At 46.1% G+C, this 23,480-nt stretch overlaps 1 protein-coding gene and 1 non-coding gene across 2 annotated transcripts in view; both read left to right on the forward strand.

Annotated features, from left to right (window-relative positions):
- Positions 1–23,480, forward strand: part of Arhgap35 (Rho GTPase activating protein 35) — a 112,607-nt gene that overhangs the window by 84,340 nt on the left and 4,787 nt on the right. Inside the window, exons 4-5 of the mRNA XM_005361050.3 lie at positions 15,114–15,191; positions 16,580–16,711. Coding sequence (XP_005361107.1) covers positions 15,114–15,191; positions 16,580–16,711 — 210 coding nt within the window. The remainder of the gene's footprint in view (positions 1–15,113; positions 15,192–16,579; positions 16,712–23,480) is intronic.
- LOC113457693 lies at positions 21,412–21,518 on the forward strand. The gene has a single exon (XR_003378202.1). It is a non-coding gene; the product is annotated as a U6 spliceosomal RNA (small nuclear RNA).

Here is a 23,480-nt window from a genome sequence, read left to right on the forward strand (position 1 = left end):
TAGACCAGGCTGGTCTCGAACTCACAGAGATCCGCCTGCCTCTGCCTCCCGAGTGCTGGGATTAAAGGCGTGCGCCACCACCGCCCGGCTTGGGTAGGTGTTTTGGATGAGCTTCTGGATATCTGAACCTGCAAGTCACCAGGAGATGTCATGCCCAAACACACTTACAAAATGTTTACATCATTCTGCTAATAAAAACAAGGGATGTCTCTACCTGCTAGGGCCACTGTTTTGTATTAGTTACTTTTCTCATTGATGCCACAGAAGCAATTTTAGGAGGGAAAGGATTATTGTGGCTCACAGTTTGAAGACATGGTGAGAAGTGTAACTTGGCTGGTTATATTATGTCCAGTGCTGACACCCAGCTTGCCTTTCACATTTCCCCTTGGGATAGTGCCATCCACTTCCACAGTGGATCTTCTCAACCTCCATTAAGCCTGTCTGGAAACATCTTCACAAACATGCCCAGAGGCCTGTCTCCTAAGTGATAGTAAATCCAGTCAAGCTGGCAATGAAGGTGAACCTTTATACTATCTGGCCAAAGTGTTTGTGAAATACCCACCATGTGGTTCAGCGTAGACAAAGATCCTTGTCTTCAAAGGTAAAGAACATAGTGTTGTAAAGAGATCAATGAAACCCCCAGAGGGAGGGGTCGGGGTTACTAAGCCTATGAATTGTAGAAGGGAGGCTCAGTGGAGTTCCAGTCAACCTGCTGTGGGTCCATGTTACCAAAACCAACCTCTAGTAGTGCTGGGTGCCATTCCCTGCACCTGCATCCATTCTAAGGTATAGTCAGTGACCAATTAATTATACTGACAACAAACATGGATAGTGCAGACCCGAGTCTGTTGAGCAGATTTCCAGGTTCACCCTTGGCTTTACTTCTCACATCTCACCTCCATGTTACAGAATGAAAACGAGTATCTGTACAGACTTTCCTCTGGCAGTGTTGGAATCTGAAGACGGCTTTAGTTTATCTCCCCTCAGTAGCACACTCCTGTTTCACATGATCTTGAGAAATAGATGTCCAGCATTACGGAGCACTTGAGAGTGTGGTGCACAGTTCAAAAGAGACCATTTTTCCTGGAACTAGTCTCCAAAAATTTCCACCAAGCTATGAAATGGAAAATAGCTGCTAAGAATTTAGACATGCAAATATTTTCAGCTCTATAACAGAGCAAACTACAGTGTCGCCCTGATGGGGGACAGCAGGACAAAAGGCCAACTCTTGCCTGAACTGACTCCTCCCAGCTGTTAGTGAACTCCCAGATTGCCCAATCCAGTTAGGAAATGCACTTTATTTGGACCTAGCACACAGCACAGCACCTTTGGTGAACAAGGTGCCAGTGCAGCATCTACGGGCAACGTCACCATAGTGGCTCTGAGCGAGTTCCTCCATTTCTCTGGTTCCCATTTCCTTTACTATTGCATGAGACAAAAATAGCACCTATGGACATTCAAGGGGCAGCACACGCCAAGTGCTTATTTGGAGTTCACCTGCCAGGCTCTGGGTTTCCTGATTCTCATTCTGTCCTCCTCACATCCCTGAGAGCTATTACCTCTACTGTCCTGGTGGGAAGACCAGACTTGGAATTCAAACCCAGAGGCATTGTCCTCCTAACCTTCTATGATTTGGATTATCAGAGGCCAGAGAAGACATATTAGGTAGAGCCCTGGAGCCTTACAGGAAAGTAGAATCAGGCCAGGTAGGACTGGGCTCTGTTCCCGGCACCCAACTCCTCTGTGCTTGAAGGCCCGCCTCCTACAAGTGTCCAGTACCACTTCCAGCTCTGTGACAGCATAATGTCACCCACTGCACATTTGCAGTTCTGACTCTACCTCCCAGAGTTAACAGGAAATTTCCAGAGCATTTAGAAGTACCAGACACCTGTTCCATCACCCTGCCCAGCCTCTCCTCAGTATTTCTACATCCAATATTTTGGAGGTGGGTCTCTTCCAACCCCTGAGGAGAACCCACAAGGAGACCAGAGGCCATGACCTGAAGCTAAAAATGCACTGAGAGGAGCCTGATCCTCATCAGCATAGTCTTTTTTTCCTTGTAGATCTTTTTCCTCACAGATTGGCTTCACTATACATGAGCTAATCTCCCATGAGCTGGACAGTGTCAGTTTCAAAGCTGCACTAATCCCTTTTTACCATAGAAAACAAAAATTAGAGTCCTTTGGGCAATAGCTGCCCACAGCATCATTACAAACCTTCCTTCTGTGCTTTGAGCTAATGGGACTGTGATTTAGTCTTGGGCTAGACAGAGCTCTATCTAACTCAGGAAGCCTCTACACTGGGTGCAGCATAGCTGCTTGGGAGACCTCAAGGTAAATTGCTTATCAGGTCTGTGCTCTGGAGCTGCTTCTCATGGGGCTCCTTGCCTTAGAGATACCTCCAAATGCACTGTGTTCTATAGTAGGTGAGTACACCAACAGGCCCACTGCAGGTGATCACCTGTTGTGCCCTTTTCATTGCTAATAAGATGTTAGAGTATAAGGTGTGTAGTTTCATACGCTGTAGTTGGAGGGGTCTGTGTGAGTTAATATCACTACTTCTTGTTCTAGGTTGCTTTTTTTTTTTTTTTTGGCCTTTACATATCTGTTCCTCATCACCTTCCTATTTCTCTGTTTCCTTGTAAGTGAAGCAAACACAAGTCAACTCGCATTCCAAAAATTCTTCACTGCCACGCATCCAGGCAGTCAGCTCGCCACCTCTTGCATGTTCCAGATAAGTGAAATTCATTTAGCTTGTGATTCTGCCTTCTAAAGGATTTCCTCAGGACCCAGTGCCCTTCATGATCAGAACAGCATGCCTTGGCATACTGCCCAGAGAGCCCAGCAGCCAAAGAGAAGTCAAGCGTGTCTCTCCAAGTAACCCTGCCTTCCATCCAAGACAGAAATAGTCTGGGTGTCAGCCCAAGTCCCTAACATAGTTCCAACAGGCCCACTCTGCCTGGCTGACTTGACTGTTCTGGCCCTCTATGTACTGGGGAAGATCATAAAGACAGGCTGCTCTGCCTTGTAGTAATAGGAGCGGCGGGGCTGTTGTCCCCAGGACCCCGCTGCCCATAAGGCTAGCTTTACCCGAAATAACAACACACAAACTGTATTCATTTAATCACTGCTTGGCTCTTTAGCTCTAGCCCTTTTCTCAGCTAACTCTCGCTCCTGGACTAACCCATTTCCAATCATGTGTGTCTAGCACCCCAAGGTGCGCTTACCAGGAAGATTCTAGCCTACGTCCATCCTCCATCCTGGGTCGGAGCTTCATCGCGTGTGCCTCAGAGAGCAGAGCTCTCGCCTCTGCCCGCACGAGTGGAGCATCATGTCTCTCTGAGGCGTCTGCCCCCTCGAGGAGAGCTGTCGAGTCTCTGACCTCACTTCCTCTTCCGCCCAGCATTCTGCTCCTCCCACTTACGTTCTAACCTATCAGGTCAAGCAGCTTCTTTATTAAATCAACCAATGACCTTCCTCCATCACTGCCTGAGTGAACAGAACATGTTCCGTACAAGACAAACAGGATCATGGGGACAGCAGGCTATCCTGTGTGAGTGTCCCTTCATAGACCTGGCCTACTGTCCCATCTAGCTGGGACCTGGAGGACTCCTTTGGCTTTGGCTCTTGACCTGTATCTGTCTATCCCTTTCTCTCATCCCTCTATCTTACTTTGGTGGAGTGTCACACCCCCAACTCCCACTTGAACTTTCTAGGAACTAAAGGTTTGGTGTCCTGCTAGTCTTGATGATGGCAGTGTGAGGGTGCTGACAGGTGCTGCCACCCTACAATATGCCATTCCTGGATCCTGAGTGCACCACTCTTTTTTTTTTTTTTTTGTTTGTTTGTTTGTTTTTCGAGACAGGGTTTCTCTGTGGCTTTGGAGCCTGTCCTGGAACTAGCTCTTGTAGACCAGGCTGGTCTCGAACTCACAGAGATCCGCCTGCCTCTGCCTCCCGAGTGCTGGGATTAAAGGCGTGCGCCACCACCGCCCGGCATGAGTGCACCACTCTTGAAAGCAGGGCACAATGCTCATGTTCTATAGACAACCTAGGCACAGTAGCCCTAGCACAGAGATCTTTTTAGTTTCTCACTTTTCAGATACTTCAGATACAGACCTGAGGTGAGACTGTAGGCAGTTGGGAGGCCAGGTCACTCACCATTACTGACTAAGCCAAGAAACCTCATCTGCAACAGGCCCTATTTCTCCCTTTAAGGTCAGTAAAAATGTTGAAGACCCACATATGGAAGATTGAGTTGATGAAAGGGGCCAAGAGACCAAGAACTTAGGTAAACTCTCAGCAGTACCACCTGTTATGTGACATCCCAGTTACAAACAAGCCATGGCCCTGTGTGAATAAGTAAAGAAACAGGATGGAGAGCAGAAAATGGCAGCTGTAATGAACTAATGAAGACCTTAAATTTAGGGAAGCAGTAAGGCTTTAGGGAAAGGTGGAGGCTGCACATATATACAGGAGAGATGGTGACTGATGCCACTGCTACCCACTATCTCCTCTCTCCCCCGTTGCCCCAGAAATTCTGCACGTCAACCCCTCTCTCCTCTCATAGCCTCTAAACCTTTTCTAGGTGCTAGAGCATGCTGAATACAGCCATCGGAAAGCACTGGTGGCTTGTGTGGACCCAGGGCCCATCACTTAACAGATAACCAGTATAGACAACTTGTAGACATTGCTTGGTGCTGTGCAGGAAGAGTGGTGTGTGACCTGGGCTGTCCACTTCTCTCCTGCTGTGCTCATTTTCTTGCTCTGGGACTATGGACACTTGCAAGGGTCTGTGGAGAGGATATAGGAAGTGTTGGCTCTTGTTTGACCCCCCAGGGTTGATAAGTGCTGCACCTTGGAGGTGATGTAGCAGAGAACTTTTTTTTTTTTTATGTCTAGGCACAAAGAGTTAACTGAAGTGTCTGTAGGAGCATAGAAAAGGCCGTGAACATTGGAGTAAAGTCTGGTGACAGCATCCCTCCTCCGGCCACATATAGACAAGGGGTTTGTTTTTGTTTGTTTGTTTTGCTTTGTTTTGTTTTTTGGATGATTTTTGTTTGGTTAGTTGATTTTGTTTTTGTTTGCTTGTTGATGGCAGAGCCTGGGACCTGCTTTTGTCCCATAGGCTTCTGATTATGAAAAGCACTCCTTAGAGACCAGGACTGTGATTGGTGGCTTTTGATTCCTTTCATGGGCCACTATGTATAAAGAACCCCTACCCTCCTTGCAGCATTGGAGAAGTGTGCCTGTGACCTCAAGGTACTTTTTCACCTAGCTGCTCTGGAGAGTTTGGCATCCTGTGTAGTGATGTAGTGACTCACTCCAGCCAGGCTCTAGGGAACTGTGACTTTGACAGCTCTTTGTTCAGCCATTAGGACCCGTGGAGTAGTGCACTAGCTCCATTCATGACCACACTGGCGCCACCCCTGAACCTCTAGGCTCATGAGCATGCTGATTAGGGGTCACATAGAGTGAGAGGGCACCTCATACCCTTGACAGGAGGGCTCTCTGGACTGTCCTGGCTAGAAATTTTCATTCCTGCTCCTCAGAGAGAAAAGGTGCTTGCCTCCACTGTGGGTTATGCCCATCTTTCACACTGCTGGCCTGTTCCCTTGGACATCGGGAATACAGGGCTTGTGTTTCATTAAGAACCACATCCAAAAGCCTTGCTTCACAGTTCATAACAAGCTCAGCCAGATGCACCCAAACTGGGTAAGGACTGTGTGTCTTCTCCATATTCCTCTGCCCTTTCTCCTCAGCCCTGGGATTGATGGCATGCTGTGCAGAGGAACCGGGGTACTGGAAATGCATAACCATACTGCCTTCAGTGCAGCTAAATGAGGCTTGTCATAATACAGTGTGTGTAGTACTCTGTCAAAGAGTATGTCAGTGGTATTGGCAGAAGGAACATAGCTCGAAAGGACAACTGACAGGGGCTCTGGAGGGGCTGAACATCTCAGGTTGCATAGCAGGCAAAAAGGCAGTGGAGAACATAGAAAAGGTTTAATGGGATTCCTGCTGATCTTTTGAGGACTGTAGCAGGAAGCCTCTAAAGCAGAACTGGCTTGGGAGAGTGGGTATCTAGGAGCACCAATTCCCCTTAGGTACAGATGAATCCCTAAAGTAGAAGTGTAGAAGGGATTCCTGGTAGCCATCGGAGTCTGGCCCTTTTTGAATATAGCATGATGCCTCTGTTCCGTCAGTTGAAATACACCCAGATTAGGGTCACATCCCAGCTCTGTGGCCTTGGACAAACAGCCTGGCCTCTCTGAGCATTCTTTTGCTCTGAAAAAATGAGAATATAAAATAATGTCTAAGTTACGTGTGTTAACACTTATCTATTATCCCAGCATTTGAAAGTTAGAGGCAGCAGGATCAGAAATTTAAGGTCATCCTCTGCTACATAAAAAAATTAAAGCTAGCTTGGGCTACATGAGACCCTTTCTTTAAAAACAAAAAACAGGGCTGGAGAGATGGCTTAGTGGTTAAGAGCATTGCCTGCTCTTCCAAAGGTCCTGAGTTCAATTCCCAGCAACCACATGGTGGCTCACAACCATCTGTAAAGAGGTCTGGCGCCCTCTTCTGCCCTTCAGGCATACACACAGACACAATATTGTATACATAATAAATAAATAAATAAATAAATAAATAAATATTTAAAACAAAACAAAATAGAAATCTGCTACTAGTTTGTGCTTTCTTATTCATGGGACCACAGACAGATCCACTCCACCACAGTGAAACATGAACCCAAGGAAAACCTTCCTGCCTTCCAAGCCAGTGACAACAGTAGTAGTGTATGTCAGAATTATTGGTAGGACTTGGCATTCTGCTTGTAGTTAAGAGCTTGGTATAGTATCTGACCAATAGTGGGGCTTCACCTGAAAGTTGGATTATTATTGCCATTTTAACTGTGATTATTATTGACATTTTGATAGCATTTCAGTATGCCTTTGATTTATATAATCTTAATATTCACACTTTTTTTTCCCTCTTGAAAAAAGGTTTCCCTATGTAGCCTGGCTATCCTGGATCTGACTCTAGACCAAACTGGCCATGGACTCACAGATTCATCTGCCTCTGCCTCCCAAGTGCTGGGATTAAAGGCATGCACCACCATCACCCACCTAGGTACCAATGCTTCTAAGTGCTTTTTGCTGTTTCAAAATGCAGGCCATGCCTACAGGCAGATTCTGGGGCTTGGAGACTAGAAAGATGACTCTGTGATTTAGAGCATTTGCTACTTTGGCAGAAGACCTGGGTTCAGTTCCCAGCATTCAGATGATGTCTCAAAACCATCTGTAATATCAGTTCCAGGGATCTGACTCCATCTCCCGGACCAAGAGTGCTGCACATATATGGTACACAGATGTGTGCAGGCAAACACTCATACACATAAAAAATTTCTAAATAATTAAAAAAAAAAAAACATGGGCTACAAAGTCAGAGTCACAGTATGTAAGTAATCCTAGCACTTGGAAAGTAGTGGCAGGGGGATCAGGAGTTCAAGATCAGCCATCAGCGAAACAGCAAATTTTTCGCTGGTGAAAAGGGACCATTCATAGCCAAACTAGCTTGGAGCAAGCCTAAAACCTCTGTAAAGTAACTTGCCTGTCATGTGCATGCTTAGTAAGCTAATGGTGTCACACTTGGACAGGCTGTTTGTCCAAGGCCACAGAGCTGGGATGTGACCCAGTTAAACAGACAGTCTGGGATACATGAGAACCTGTCTCCGAAAGCAAAAACGAATGCACATTATAGAAGCAGCTAGATGGAGGAACTCAGGAGGTAGGACTCAGTGTTGTGCCCTTGCACACCTGCTAGTGCTACATACATTAGGATAATAGCCATTCCAAACACCAAGTGACAGCCAAGATGTCACTAAACACAAACCACTCTACTGAGATAGAGCATGTACCTTCAGTGCCCAAAGAAGGGGATACAACACTTTTGCTCTTGGTTTTAACCCAACTCTTACCACCCCATACACTATTTGGTGAGGTGATGGCAGTGCACAGCAGATCTCTACAGGAGTTACAGCTGCAGCAGACTGTGAGCATGTATCTCAAAGGAAGAGCTGCTCTGCCCCCAGAGAACCAATCCTCAGTAAAACCCACTGTTGCTTGCTATCCATCCTAAGTAGACTGGTTTAAAATATGCTAACAGCATCAGTTACTTTAAAAAAGAAAGAAAGAAAGAAAGCTAAAGTGCTGATTTTTTTTTATATCCAAATATAGAAAGTAAAAACATAAGCAACTCCAAGTTTGTCTCGGAGGAAGTATTGATTCGCTGTTAAAAAGGAAATCCAAAGAACTGAGTGGTAGGTTGTGCGGGAACAGTGGTGTAGCCTTACTTAAGGACCTCCCTCACAGAGGGACTTCTGGCCAAAAGTACTGCCAGTGGTGGAAAAAAAGCTCATTTGGATATTAAAATTTTGCCCAGAAAGCTGGGCATGGTGGTATATGCCTCCTTTAATCCCTACACTCTGGAGTCAGAGGCAGTTGGATCTCTGTGAGTTCCATGCTAGCCAAGGCTATGTAGAAAACTCCTGTGTTGGGATGAGAGGGGAGTTAGGCCAAGAGCCAATTTTCCCCCTCAGGTTTTAGGCTCCTGTATGACAACATGCCGCTGGCCTCTCTCAGGAACTAGATAGTTGAAGAGTGAAAAGGGGCCATTCATAGCCAAACTAGCTTGGAGCAAGCCTAAAACCTTTGTAAAGTAACTTGCCTGTCATGTGCATGCTTAGTAAGCTAATGGTGTCACACTTGGTCATAGCCAAAAGGACAAAAAGCAATAGTAATTTCTTACTGAAAGAAGGAATAGATCTTGCTTTTCTCTGTTTTGTAGTCTGGACAGTAGTCAAGACAGGCTCCCACTATGTAGATCAGGCTGGCCTCAAACTCCTGGAGATCTGTCTGTCTCTGGAGTGCTGAGTTGAAAGGTGCACGCTACCACACCTGGCTTGGGTGTGTGGGTGTGGCCAACCATGGTTAAATTCAGTGGTGAGATTGCTTAAGTGATGATTAAGAATATGTGCTGCTTTTCCAGAGGCTTGGTTTCCAGCACTCAAATGGGATGGCTCAGAACTATTCATAACTCCAGCTCCAGGGACCCAACCCCTGACCTTGGGTCCTTGGGTCACCTATATTCTTATGCACACACATACACAATTTAAAGTTATATATATTTTTAATTTTAATTTTTTTAAAGCAGCCACAGCATTTCCTGAACAAGCTTTATTCCTAAAGTATCTTTTTGTTTTGCCTGTATTGATTGCCCTTTGGTTTCATTGATACTCATGGAATTTAGGTAGTGGCCACTTTCTAGAGCCACATTTAGGACTGTGTTGTTCCCCTGAAAAGCAAACCAGGGCATTGGTGTCTGTCTGTTCTAAACAAGCCCCCTTTCCTGCTCTTGATGCTGGCTACATTTCAAAAACTGGAGATCCAGAGTATATTAAAATACCCAACTGAAATGGTAGAGTACAACAGGGTTAATGAAGATCATGTCTGTAAAAGCTTTCCACCTTGTATATGCTACTTCATCTGTTAACCTCAGTGTTCCCGTCTGGTGGAACTGGTGGCAGCCTGCCTTAAGGAGTTATTGTGAGAACTGTACAGATGTATAAACAGCACTGAGCACCAAGGCCTCATTCTGCATGAGCACTTAGCACATGGTTCATTATTGTGATTATTGTTGGGTACCACCTCCCTGGGCCAGATACTAATCTTAAACAGCATCCCAGTCAGATGCTTATCCACTAAGGAGGGAAATAAAAAATTCTGGGCCATTTAAATGACATCCATGGCTATTAATAGTTACTTTATGTATTGAGAGAATATTTGCCATCTTGTATTTTCCATTCTTAGTCATATCTCCGCTCCCTAGAGCCGTTGGAACATGACAGTTGTATATGGCAGTATTCAGACACTTGAAAATAGTGATGTTGGCCACTCTGTTATTTCTTGTATGTACATGAACGCACAACTTACTCAGGCAGAAGCCATAGGTTTAACACATCAGGTGTCTTTCTCACTTAGATCTCATTTTTTGAGATTAGGTCTCACTGAATCTGGAACTTGCTGGTTTAGCTAGATTTGCTGTATAGCCAGCCCCCAGGATCCTCCCCTCTTCAGCCCCCAGAGAAAATGCTTGAAACCAATAGAGATATTTAAAAGAGGGAAGGCTGCTGGGTGAGATGTGCTATAATATAGAAGAATTCTTTGGAGACTTATGATAGACGGGTGCCTCAATCTCCATTTCTCTGATAGATACAATGCATTCCAGCCACTACTAGTAAGAATTCTGGGGGCTGGAGAGATGGCTCAGAGGTTAAGAGCACTGACTGCTCTTCCAGAGGTCCTGAGTTCAATACCCAGCAACCACATGGTGGCTTAGAGCCATCTATAATGAGACCTGGCGCCCCCTTCTGGCTTGCAGACACACGTGGAAGAAATGCTATACACATAACATAATAAATAAATAAATAAATAAATAAATGAATGAATGAATGAATGAATGAATAAATAAATAAATATTTTAATAAAAAAAAAGAATTCTGCTGGCAGGTGTGAGCCACTCTAGAATTTTCTGTTTGTGTTTGTGATGACCCGGCATTCCCCGCTGGATTCTGGTATGTATGCCTGGGACTCTGCTCAGTCCTCTCTGTTCTCTATGTGGTCTCAGGTCCTTGTCAAGTGGCCGTACTCTGTACAGCATCTGGGTCTCCACCCATTTGCCAGCCCACTGGTCACTTTTAGCCATCATGATAGGCACAGTCAGCTTTCAGTGCTGTTTGTTTTTAATTGATTCTAAGTGGTAGTTGTAATAAATTATGCTCACTAGGCTAATGATACCTTTCCTAAATTATGCCGTGGCGTTGGGTACAACAGCAGCAGGATTGCTATTTTAAAATGAGGTTTGGTAAAACAAACAGGCAGGCCGCTTACAGGAAATGCTGAGCTGATGATTAATTGATGTTCTGGAGCTAGCTTCTTATTCTCAGATGTGCCGCCCCTGTAATGATCCTGCAGTGAAGCTGCAGCCCACACCCTGGTTCCTTTCCAGAGAGCCAATGTGTGCTTTCTTTTCTGTCCTCTTGTGCAGAGGATGGGGATACCTGACCCAATGGAGGCTGCAGGCTCCTAATACAGTGCCAAAAGTGCCTTCCCATCCTGGGACATATGACTCCATCGTGTCGCCACGTTAAGAGGGCTAATATTTAGGGACAAGGAAGAGAGTTTAGAAAATTATTTCAGACTAGTTCATGAAAACTGGACACTGCTGGCACATACCTGGGGCTTGTCAATGTTATCCAGTTCCACCTGTATACTTGTGATGTGTCATCTAAGGTGTGAAATGGGTAGAAAGTTAAATGTGTCTGAGGACATCTTTAAGTCATTGAAGAATGAATGGCATGTTTTTATAATCTCTGTAAGGTGGAGGCAAAAAAATAACCATGAGCTCCAGGCCAGCTTGGGCCACTTAGTGAGACATTATCATTGTTGGCAGCGGCAGCATTAACATTGTTTTTTGAAAAAACTGTAGTTGTAGCTCAGTTGATAGGGATTTTGTCTAGCATGTATAAGACCTGTGGTGACACAGCAAGTTTGATTGTCAGCACTCACACCATGTGGCTCACAACTTCAGAGGACCTGATGTCTCTGACCTCCAAGGACATCTGCACTCACATGCACATACCCATACACAAGAATACAAATTTTTGTTTGTTTAGTTTTTTTGTGTGTGTTGGTGGTGGTAGTGGTTTTTTGTTTTTTTGTTTTTTTTGTTTTTTTTTTTTTTTTGGTTTTTTTTGTTTTTTTTTTTTTTTTGGTTTTTCGAGACAGGGTTTCTTTGTAGCTTTGGAGCCTGTCCTGGAACTCCCTTTGTAGACCAGGCTGGCCTCGAACTCACAGAGATCCACCTGCCTCTGCCTCCCAAGTGCTGGGATTACAGGTGTGCGCCACCACCGCCCAGCTGGTAGTGGTTTTTCAAGACAGAATTTCTCTGTGCAGCCTTGGCTGTCCTGGAACTCACTCTATAGACCCAGCTGATATCCGCCGGCCTTAGCCTCCCAAGTGCTGGGATTAAATGTATGCGCCACCACGCCCATCTCAATGTTGTTTTTGATTCCTGTCTTAATTTTTTAAAAAAATTTCACACCATGTCTTTGATGGTCCTGCAAATGGTGGAGGAGTTTTCTTTAAATTCCTTACATCAGGAACCAAATAGGTGGCCCCAACCTTGGCTGTGAACTAAAACAGCATATCTACAAAAGAAAAGGCGATGGTGTTTGCATCATAAATCTGAAGAGGGCCTGAGAGAAGCTCTGATGTCAGCATCATCTCCAAGAACGGTGGCCACTCCAAGTCCTTGGTTTACCAGATCTAAGCAGCCTTCAGGAACTTAAGGAAGTCATGACTTCTGATGGTGACAGCTCCCAGGGCTGACTGCCAGCCCCTCACTGAGGCATCTTACATCAATCTGCCTACCATCACTGTGTGACTCAGATTCTCCTGCTGTGTGGACGTTGCTATCTCATGCAACAAGAGAGTTCACTCAGTGGGTCTGATATGGTGGTTGATGGGCCCAGAAGTAATGCACATTCATGGCACTATCTCCCATGAGTACCATCTCTGCAGGGATGCTGAAGAAGTCAAGAAGGAAGAACAAGCAGAGCTGAGAAAAGCTATGACCAAGGGAAGGATGTCTGGTCGAATGAACCACGCCAGCTCTTCAGCTCGCATACTGATCTGATGCTGTACGGGTGCCTCTTGCCAGTGAGGACTGATCTGGAACTCGCATTGCTCAGGCCACTAATTAAGTTACAACAACCACTTGAGCTGTTCTTCAGACACTTGAACAAAAGAAAGGAAGATGGATGGAAAAAAATTTTCTTTTTAAAAAAAAAAAGTAATAGGCCGGGCGATGGTGGCACACGCCTTTAATCCCAGCACTCGGAAGGCAGAGGCAGGCGGATCTCTGTGAGTTCGAGACCAGCCTGGTCTACAGAGCTAGATCCAGGACAGGCTCCAAAGCCACAGAGAAACCCTGTCTCGGAAAAAAAAAAAAAAGTAATAGAAAAGGGGGTAAGAAAAGGAACATTATTTAATACTCAAAGACCTCTCTCAAGTGCAAAATGAGAAGCACTGCAGAGGGAAATCCTAAGTGTGAATAGTAAGAAATAAACCTAGGTACCAGGCATTGGTGGTACATGCCTTTAATCCCAGCACTTAGGAGGCAGAAGCAGGCGGGTCTCTGCGAGTTCGAAGCTAGACTGGTCTACAAGAGCTAGTTTCAGGACATCTAGGACTGTTAACACAGAAAAACCTTATCTCGAAAATAAACAAAAAAGAGAAACAAGCCTAGGCTTTGGTGTGGTGTGGGGGTGCTTTATGGTAGAATACTTGACCAGGGGCGGTTTCTCCCCACCACTGCAGAAACACCGCTTAAGGCTTTCTACCAATGAAAGCCTAGGAGAACCTAAACTAGAATGGAACTGTTTCTAGAGTTATTGTGTATACTGGGATCTTTAAGCTCCTGGTGCACTACATTCTTGTTTTGTGCTTTTGTTTTTATGGTGCTGGGGATCAAACCAGAGCAGGTGCTCTACCATTGATCTACACTACAGCCCCTAAGAGCTATTTTTTAAATACATGAACACACTGAATTTTATAGGAAAAGTTCTCAGGGTGCTCTGTATCTGAAAGAAGGGACAGTGTTTGTTCGTTTCTTTGGAGTCAAGAAAAGCTTATTTAGTGCACAGCAAGGCAGCAACTGAGATGAGGCACACTGCGCCTTCCTTTCTGCTTTCTGTGCCTCTGGCACTGGGACAGAAGCCCACTCATAGTGGCAAGTGCTCTAGCACTAAACCACTTCTAGCCCTTTTTATTTATTTTGTTGGGTGTGGACTTAAGTGTTTCTTCTTCCACCAAGTGGGTTTCAGACATTAAACTCAGTCTGTCACCAGGTGGTGGTGATGGACGCCTTTAAATTTCATCACTTGGGATGCAGAGGGAGGAGGATCTCTGGGTTCGATGACAGCCAGCACTACACAGAGAAACCCTGTCTCAAAGAAAGAAAAAAGTTCAAACCATCGACCTTGGCAACGCCTTTGCCTACTGAGCTGTCTCTCCAAACCCCATTCTGGCTTTCTGAAACAGGATCTCACTCACTCTCATGCATGGAGACCTGGAACTCAGTATGTATTCCTGACTGGCCTTAAACTTAATATGATCCTTCTACCTCTGTTTCTACCTTCTAGGAGCATGGGTGTGTACTACCATGCCTGGCTTTTTTTTTTTTTTTTTTAATCTTTATTTTTAACAGAAAAACAGGCTGGAGAAACAGCTTAGCAGTTAAGAACATTGGCTGCTCTTTCAAAGAACATAAGTTTAGGCAGTTCACAACTACCTATAATTCCAGCTCCAGGGCATCCAGTGGCCTCTTCTGTATGCTATAGGTACTGCACTCGTGTGACATATGTACACATATACAAAACTAAGTTGTGGGTTTTTTTGGTTTTTTTTTGTTTTTAGATAAAAGTAAAGGAACTGGAGAGATGACTCGGCACTTAAGAGCACTGACTACTCTTCCAAAGGAGAACCTGGGTTCAATATTCCAGCACTGTTTTTCTGGCCTTCATTGGCACCAGGCATATACCTAGGAAAAATTCTCATACATACAAGTTTTCTTTTAGTAAAATACTGTAAACGACTACATTAAAGTGTGGGCAGTGTTGGCGGGGTGTTGTGATACACTACATACTTAGAAAGCAGAGGCAGGTGGATCTCTGGAGTTTGAGGCTAGCCTGGTCTGTATATCAGGTTCCAGCAAGTGCTAAGCCAAATGTAGAAGCAAACACAGTTCTAGCATTTGGAAACTGGAAGCAAGAAGATGAGGAGTTCAGGGCCAGCCTGAACTACATGAGCCCTTACCTTTAAAGTAAAAGGAGGGTGGGACCCAGTACTGTGGTATTTTAAGTGAAGCATCAGCAGGAAAGCACTGCTAGCTCTGTTTCTCTGTTGTAGTGGGAACCTTGTGACCTCCTCAGTCAGCCCCTGTCCTGCTCTCCAACTCTGGTTCATGGGACCTGCTTATTCTTTCTCCACAGGACTGAGCACTGAGGGCATCTACCGGGTCAGTGGGAACAAGTCAGAAATGGAAAGTCTGCAAAGACAGTTCGATCAAGGTGAGTCACAGCCTGGCTGTGCATTACTATCTAAAGCAGATGCCAACAGGGCCTGGATACTCCTGGCTCAGACACAGAGGCCACATGTGCCTCCCTCCCCCTGCCATGGGATACCAGGTCTGTCAGCATACTGTCCCTGCTAAGGCTTTCCCATTGCCATCCACAGCCACCATTAGAGGTTTCCCTGGCCCTGACTCACTTCTGGAAGGGCCTTGTCTCCCTGAGTCGGACCCAGGGATGGTAGCATTTGAATTAATGATCCAATACTTTTTTTTGGTTTTTCGATACAGGGTTTCTCTGCGGCTTTGGAGCCTGTCCTGGAACTAGCTCTGTAGACCAGGCTGGTCTCTAACTCACAGAGATCCGCCTGCCTCTGCCTCCCGAGTGCTGGGATTAAAGGCGTGCGCCACCACCGCCCGGCTAATCCAATACTTTTTGACAGACCAGAGAAGTCTATATCAACCACAAAATGGCCTTGTGGGGGAGAAAGTAAAGCAACATTTCAAGATAACTGAGGCACTGGGCTTAGACATCTTAGTTACACCAGCTTTGGGTGTGACTAACCTGCTCCTAAGTTGTGAGAGGTCAAGTGTGAGAGGCTTTCAGCTAGCGACTCAGCTCTTAATTGGAGAAGTGCCCACGCTGAATGCCAAGCCATGCTACTAAGCCAGCAGAACAGTGAATACTCTCAACTTTCAGCAGCCAGATAGGGAAAAGTGGAGGTTACAGGAGGGCCAGCTTCTGGAACAGCCAACTCACCTGCTGCTGTCATGAGCCACTTGGAAGTGATGCCTTATAATCATGTGCCACTATTTGAACATCAGGAGTGTGTTCTTCATTGGGCAAGTGTCACATAGTACACTTACAATAAGCCACATGGAATTTTCTTAGAGGACCTTTGCTGACCAGCATGGTTTTGTGGTACATGACTGTACCTGTAAGAATCTGAATAGCTAGTAGTCCAGAAAGGGACACTTGCTGGCCATCTGTAACAAGTCCTACAGAATCGTCACACAGTGAGGCTAGAAAGAGAAGGAAAATGGGAAAATGAGAAGAGAGTTCAGTGTAGTTATGGGCTGGGAAGAACCAGGGGGATGGAAATCGTGAGTTCTTCCTCCCTTCATCAGGATCTGAATGAGACAGTGACCACATGGCTGGCAGAAAGGGAAGTAAGGTGGGGGGGGGGAGCTGAAGCTCATCAGAACCCAGTGGGATGAGCAGGTAGCCTGGGGGACTAGAGGAAACCTCTCCAGTCATGTCTGTGAACCCAGGCTGCCAGCTCCTCTGTAGTCTGTACCCTGGGCAACATCTAGAAGCCTTTCTGTGACCTTTCTGGTGGCTTCTGGTAACCTAGATGGGTCTGGTCTCACTTCTTGACTTGCTTTCAGACCACAATCTGGACCTGGCAGAGAAAGATTTCACTGTGAACACTGTGGCAGGGGCCATGAAGAGCTTCTTCTCAGAGCTACCAGACCCCCTAGTACCATACAGCATGCAGATTGACCTGGTGGAAGCACACAGTGAGTACAGCAGCTGGAGAGAGACTCCAGACAGCCCTACCTTTTTGACAGAAACACTTTTCTGAGTGTTCCCCCAGGGCAGCTGCAGGTCCCCAAATTTGTCATCTGACTTGGATGCCATCCCTGTCCCTCTGCTATGGCTGACTCTCCATGTCTGCCCTTAGTTTGCTCCTTGGGGTAAAGCTGAAACTTCTGTTCTAAAGCAGATTATCCTGGACCCTTTCTTTCTGCTTCATATAAGGCGGCAAACCCATCATCTGAGGCCATACGTCTGGAGAGATGACTCAGTGTTTAAGAGCATGGGCTGCTATTCCAGAGGACCCAGGTTCAGTTCTAGTACCTATATGATGGCTCACAACCATCTATATCTGAAATCTAACACTCTCTTGTGACTTTCTCTCTCTCTCTCTCTCTCTCTCTTTTTTTTTTTTTTGGTTTTTCGAGACAGGGTCTCTCTGTAGCTTTGGAGCCTGTCCTGGAACTAGCTCTTGTAGACCAGGCTGGCCTCGAACTCACAGAGATCCACCTTCCTCTGCCTCCCGGGTGCTGGGATTAAAGGCGTGCGCCACCACCGCCCAGCTCTCTGTGACTTCTAAGAGTGCCAGGTATGCATGTACTGCACAAACATGAATGCAGGCAAAACACACAAAATAAGATTAATAAATCTAAAAAATTTTAAGAGAAGAAAATTACTGAGGGTTGGAGGAAAGCTGGTGAAGGTTACCTCCAGTGGCCTTAGCCAGAGGATCACAGGGCTCTGCAGCACATAAGTAACTCCAGGATTTTTTGTTGTTTGTTTGAGGTAATGTCTTAGATATTCCAGGGTGCCCTCAAACTTCTTATCATGCTGCTTCTACCTCCCATAGACTGGCATTATGGCATGTGCTACCATACCTGACTTAGAACCTCTAGTTTTAATGGCAGTCTTTAGGGCAGCGGTTCTCTACTTGTGGTTCACAACCATTTTAGGGGGTCAAACAACCCTTTCATGGGGTTCCCATATCAGATATTTACATGACAGTTAATAGTAGCAAAATTACAGTTATGATGTAGCACAGAAAATAACTTTATGGTTGGGACATCACATGAGGAACTGTATTAAAGGGTCGCAGCATTAGGATAGTTGAGAACCTGTGCTCTAGGATGACCATTGTGTGGGATGCTTTCTTATTGTCTGGGTCTGTCATGTGTCATGAAGGCCCTGGCCTCTTGGAGCTGTCACTACAGGGCACTTAATATTATTATTATTTAGCCAGAGGAAGCCTTTGCCCTTGTGAGGAGAAGAGAAGGAAAACCCAAGGGAGAAACAGCAATTCCTCCACAACTGTTGAAAGGAGTATCCCTTTGTGGGTCCATATTCTTGTCTAGCTCATCACTGCCCAACTCAAGCAGTGTACTCTCAAGACTGTGGTAAGGTTATAGGTCAAGGGCTCCCATTCCTGAGTCCCTGCACCTCTAAGGAAGCTATCCCAGCTGTGGAGGGTGCAGGGCTCAGGTTACCTTCTTACAGCCTGTTTCCACATCCGCCAGCCATTCCTTTTTGCCCACTTACCTGGGAGTTGGTTCCCCCTATCAAACTCATGCTGTCTCTCTAAGGGAAGTTAGAGGAGGTTCACTGGTTGGTACCCAGCTGTCAAAGACCCAGTTCTCACATTTGTCTTGACCTGGCGCCATCTAGAGGCATGTCGAGTACTGGCACCCAACATAATGCCATTGTTTCTTGAAACAGCTGACATGGCACCTTTTTGTTTGTGGAGGGCCAGGAGAGGGTGCTGCTGATAGGGGGCCCACTTCCCTTCCTCCCAAAGCTTCTGCCACCCACTCTGTAGGTTCCCACAGCTCATAAGGAGGCTGTATTGCAACCTGGAAGGGTGGAGTCTCATAGCTTCCTCTCCATTGTATGCTTTCTGGGCCCTGATAGTCAGCTGGGCCACCTCTTGTCTATCCTTTCTTGATAGCCTGACAGAAGAGGGTAGGGAGAAAGGGATCTCACTGACACAGCACTTCACAGCGGAAGCAGCAAGTGGAGCATGGGGCTCAATGGATTGAGGTGGTTAGCTGAGTCAGATACCAGGCAATGAAAAAGTTGTGTCAAGGAACATAGTAGACGGAAGGTTGCCATGCTCTATAGTATCACAGGTTTCCATGGCAACAGCAACTTGACCAGTTCTTTTCACTTACTGCCTCAGAGTACCTATGTCTGTGTATTCAGGCTTGCATGCGGTTCCACATCCCATCACAACAGATAACAAGGTCATTGTCTGATTGTTGTGTAAGCATCAGAATTTCACAATATTGAACACTACTGGAGTGCCCACCAAGGGAATCTGTGTGATTATTTGCCAGTTGTCTTTCCAGCTTAGTCAAGGTCACATGGAGACTCGGGCACCAACAGAGATCACAGATTGCTGCTTGCTGTGTGCAGCAGGCTTTGCTGGGTATTGGTGTGTGCTCTTAGTCACCAATGAGGTAGAGGATTGTCTCTCCATGGTACAGAGGAGCCCGAGGCTGTCAGAGTGACACAGTTTGGCTGGAGGCCCAGGTCACACGGCTGGGGACTGGCAAGCTAGAACTTGAGTTCCTGCTTTCACTGGTTGGAAGCTGATGTTCTCTGTAGACCGACTCAAACAAACTGAACTACAAGTGCAAAAAGTTCTGTGATGGGGGAGAGGCAGGGAGTAGTAAGAATGGAGAATCATGAACTGTGGCTTTAGGCAGAAGTTTGAGTTCTAAGGCAGCAAGTGGGGGGCTCTGTGTTCTCTCTTCTCCTACACCTCATTCCAACCAGACTTGTATCCAAGCTGTATGTTCTTTCCTTCTCCTCTTCTCCACCATCAATCCCTTCCCTGACCAGAGTCCTCGTCCATCTGCTCCCCACAGGCTTCCTATGGCTTTGTACCAACAGGAGACCTAGCACTAGGCCCACCTTGGGTACAGGATTCCAGGCCAGGGACCTGTAGCTGCCAGTGCTTGGTCATCCAAGGGATATTGTTCTCAATGCAGCCTTATCATCTACCTTTTCCAGTAGGCAGATGAGGCAGCCAAGGTTTGGGGATAGATGACCCTCACTATCCTGTAGGTTCTTATTCCCATTCTGTCTTAGATTGTTGCTTTCTCTTGTCTGTCCACATAACTTCTCAGAGATGCTATGTCCCTCACTACAAGTATATGCCTGTGTAATGGGCCCTGTGTGGACAGAGACACATAGCAGTGACAGACAGGATATGGTTTCAACTACAGTCTAGTAAAGAAGGAACACTGCCCAGCTTACTGCATGATCATGCCTCCAGAATAGTCTGAATTTTCTATTCTTAAACCAAGCCGAGGGTGGTCCCAGTCTTGCCTTAGCCTAATCTTGTGTGCCACATGGGAGGAAGACAGGGACACACATGGGGCCTGCCTACATTGCTCAAGCCTCTGCCAGCTTTCTCCTTTTCCAATAGCATAAATATGCAGACGGTCAGCAACCTCCACTCTAGGCACTGAGGGGAAAACAACAGTTCCCAGCCTGGAACTCAGCTGGCAGTAAGCAGCCAGAGTGGGGACAATGGGAATCAGGGTCCTTGCCAGGTTTTATGGCCAAAATGAGTTCTTATACCTTTTTGTTTGTCCTTAGTTTGGATTTTTGTTGGTTTGATTGATTTGGTTTGGTTTTCAAGACAGGGTTTCTCTGTGTAGCCATGGCTTTTCTGGCACTCACTCTGTAGTCCAGGCTGACTTTGAACTTAGAAACCCACCTGCCTCTGCCTACCAAGTGATGGGATTAAAGGTGTGTGCCACTAATGCCAAACTAGTTTGTGTTTTGTTTAGTTTCTTTGTTTTATGTTGTTTTTAGACAAAGTCTCCTATAGTCCAAGCTACCCTCAAACTCTGAATTCTCTTGTCTCAGATTCTCTAGTGCTGGAATTTCAGGTGTGTGCCACTACAGCTAGTTCTTTGTGCCTTTTAGAGCCCTGGTTTGTGTACACTCTAAGGGTGTTAAGGTCCCTGACAGACCTGACTTCCTCTCCTCTTCCTTATGGGTTATGGGTTCCTGAAGACTCAGATGTTAGCAGCTGCATTGTGTGTATGTAGACTTCACCTGAGTGCCCCATTCCCTTCCTTTCACTGGACAAGAACGGCAGGAAGTCTACAGCAGAGAGCAGAGCTGAGATCCAGCACCACTTACTGCCTGGATGTCTCCTGAGGATTACACAGAGAGCATCTGGGAAATGGTCCTCCAGGCCCTATAACAGCACGCAGATATAAGCATCCTCTGTCTCCCAAAAGACAGAGGATCCTAAATGAAATCTCATTGCCAGGCATGGGATACCTCCCTGAGTTACTGGTCAGGGAGGCATCCAGAACATCACAGGATATTACCATAATGGTTGATTGCTCACCATAACTCAGTAAGATCCTGTTGTTGAACCTCAACTGAGCAGAAAATTCTGCTGGCTATTCCGCATAGTGCTAGAAGGTGCTTTGCAGGCTACTGTGGGAGAAAGACATCAACAGTTTCACCCAGTGTTCAACCCTGCCTGTTACAATACCATCCTGCCACCGGGCAGTGGTGGCGCACACCTTTCATCCCAACACTCGGGAGGCAGAGGCAGGTGGATCTCTGTGAGTTCGAGGTCAGCCTGGTCTATAAGAGCTAGTTCCAGGACAGGCACCAAAAACTACAGAGAAACCCTGTCTTGAATTACCAAAAAAAAAAAGTGCTTGCTTCGGCAGCACATATACTAAAATAGGAACGATACAGAGAAGATTAGCATGGCCCCTGCGCAAGGATGACACGCAAATTCGTGAAGCGTTCCATATTTTTTAAGCAGAATTTATGATCATGTCAATAAACTGCACACTCAAAAATAAAAAATAAAAAAATTACCATCCTGCCTGGCAAGGTGTGTCCATTGGTGCAGTGGTGTCATGACAGTTGTGGCTCAAACCAGCTTCTTTTTGATTTGGTATGGTTAGATATTAGCCTCCTCCACAGGAAGAAGCTCGTGCTAGGTACTGACTGAGAAGAGGATGGGCAAAATAAAAAAGGGCAGTGGTGGAGTGGGATCTGTCTTAGTGGTACACTGTTTGTCTAGCATGTGCAAGGTCCTAGGTTCCATCCCCAGCACCTTAAGAGGGAGGAATCAGCCATGCTTTAGTTTGGCCCAGAGCCAAACTTGGCTAGGAAGATCCCCTTGTGGTCCTCCCACCAAACACTTGGTGCTCCTCAGTGTTAATGAGTGCAGGGACCAGCAGAGAATCAAACAGGTGGGAGAGGGAATATAGGTCAGGAACCATCTAGGACTTTCTTGGGCGTCTGACTTAAGAGTTCACAGGAGGGACATGAGCTTTCCAAGGGAGGGGCATGAATGAGTATCAGATGGGCTCCCCGGGGAGAAAGAAAGGACACACCTGTTTCTGCTCCTCGGGTGGGAAGGCCAGGGCTGTTTCCTGCATGAGACTGCTGTCTGAGATACTGCTCCACAGGTGCCTGATGAGAAGAGACACAGCTGTGTTTTGTGTCACAGGGTACTGTAGGGACCTGGGCAAACCTGCAACTGAAAGGGGTGCACTAACTCTAGTCAGTGAAAGTGAGTCTTGCTCATGATTCTCATGTGCTCTTCTGTAGTCAGTCATTCATCCTCCCTCCCCGTGGCTTCCTCGTGCTAAACAGACTTCTTACTGAAACACCACAGCAAATGATTTTAAAACTAGGGGCTAGCCGGGCGGTGGTGGCACACGCCTTTAATCCCAGCACTTGGGAGGCAGAGGCAGGCAGATCTCTGTGAGTTCGAGACCAGCCTGGTCTACAGAGCTAGTTCCAGGACAGGTTCCAAAGCCACAGAGAAACCCTGTCTCGAAAAACCAAAAATAAATAAATAAATAAATAAATAAATAAAATAAAAAAATAAAGCTCGGGGCTATGGATTATCCATGGAGGCTGAACCATTGAAGCAACTCTTGGGTTAGAAACTGGCACTGACTGGTTCACCTCAGGTCCTGTGACTTCGTCATCTTACAGGCAGACAGGTTCCGTAGCTCAGGTTCCCTGCAGGTGCCTACCTCTGAGCTTACCTCGAACCTCTCGCTGCCTCCAGTCTCTATTACAGACAGGAGACTGAGTGGCCTTCAGATGTCACTTGCCCAGGTTCACAGATTCTGGGTGCTTGACAGGATTGGCACCCAGATCAGGGTTGAGTCAGTTTGCACCATACTCCTGTGTGACGCACCCAGTTATGGCCTGACACGTCTTCTACTGTAAAGGTTCCCAGTCAGGAAGCCAAGGCCTTTTGTTAACTGAAAATAGATTTGTTTTGTTTTGAGACAGGGTCTCATTATGTAGTTCAGGCTGCCCCAGAACTCACTAGCACATTATGTATACCACGCTGGACTCAAACTCACAGAGATTCCCCCTGCCTCTGTCTCACAAGTGCTGAGATTACTGGTGTGCGCTACCACCACCCAGGTAGATTTTATTTTTACTGCAGTATTTTAATTATAGTTTCTCTTCCTAGATCTTCCTGCTTCCCCTCCCTTTCTTTCTTTAAAAAACAGTCATCTAAAAATAATAATAATAAATTAAAAACAAATCAGAATAGGACAAAACAAACTAGCAGAAGAAAAAAGCGAAAGGAAAAAACTCAGGAAACAAACACAGAGACACACAGAGAAATCCCATAAAAACATGGGACGAGGCCGGGCGATGGTGGCGCACGCCTTTAATCCCAGCACTCGGGAGGCAGAGGCAGGCGGATCTCTGTGAGTTCGAGACCAGCCTGGTCTACAA

The sequence above is a fragment of the Microtus ochrogaster genome, linkage group LG4 (genome assembly GCF_000317375.1).
Source record: "Microtus ochrogaster isolate Prairie Vole_2 linkage group LG4, MicOch1.0, whole genome shotgun sequence".
In the NCBI taxonomy this organism is placed as follows: Eukaryota; Metazoa; Chordata; class Mammalia; order Rodentia; family Cricetidae; genus Microtus; species Microtus ochrogaster.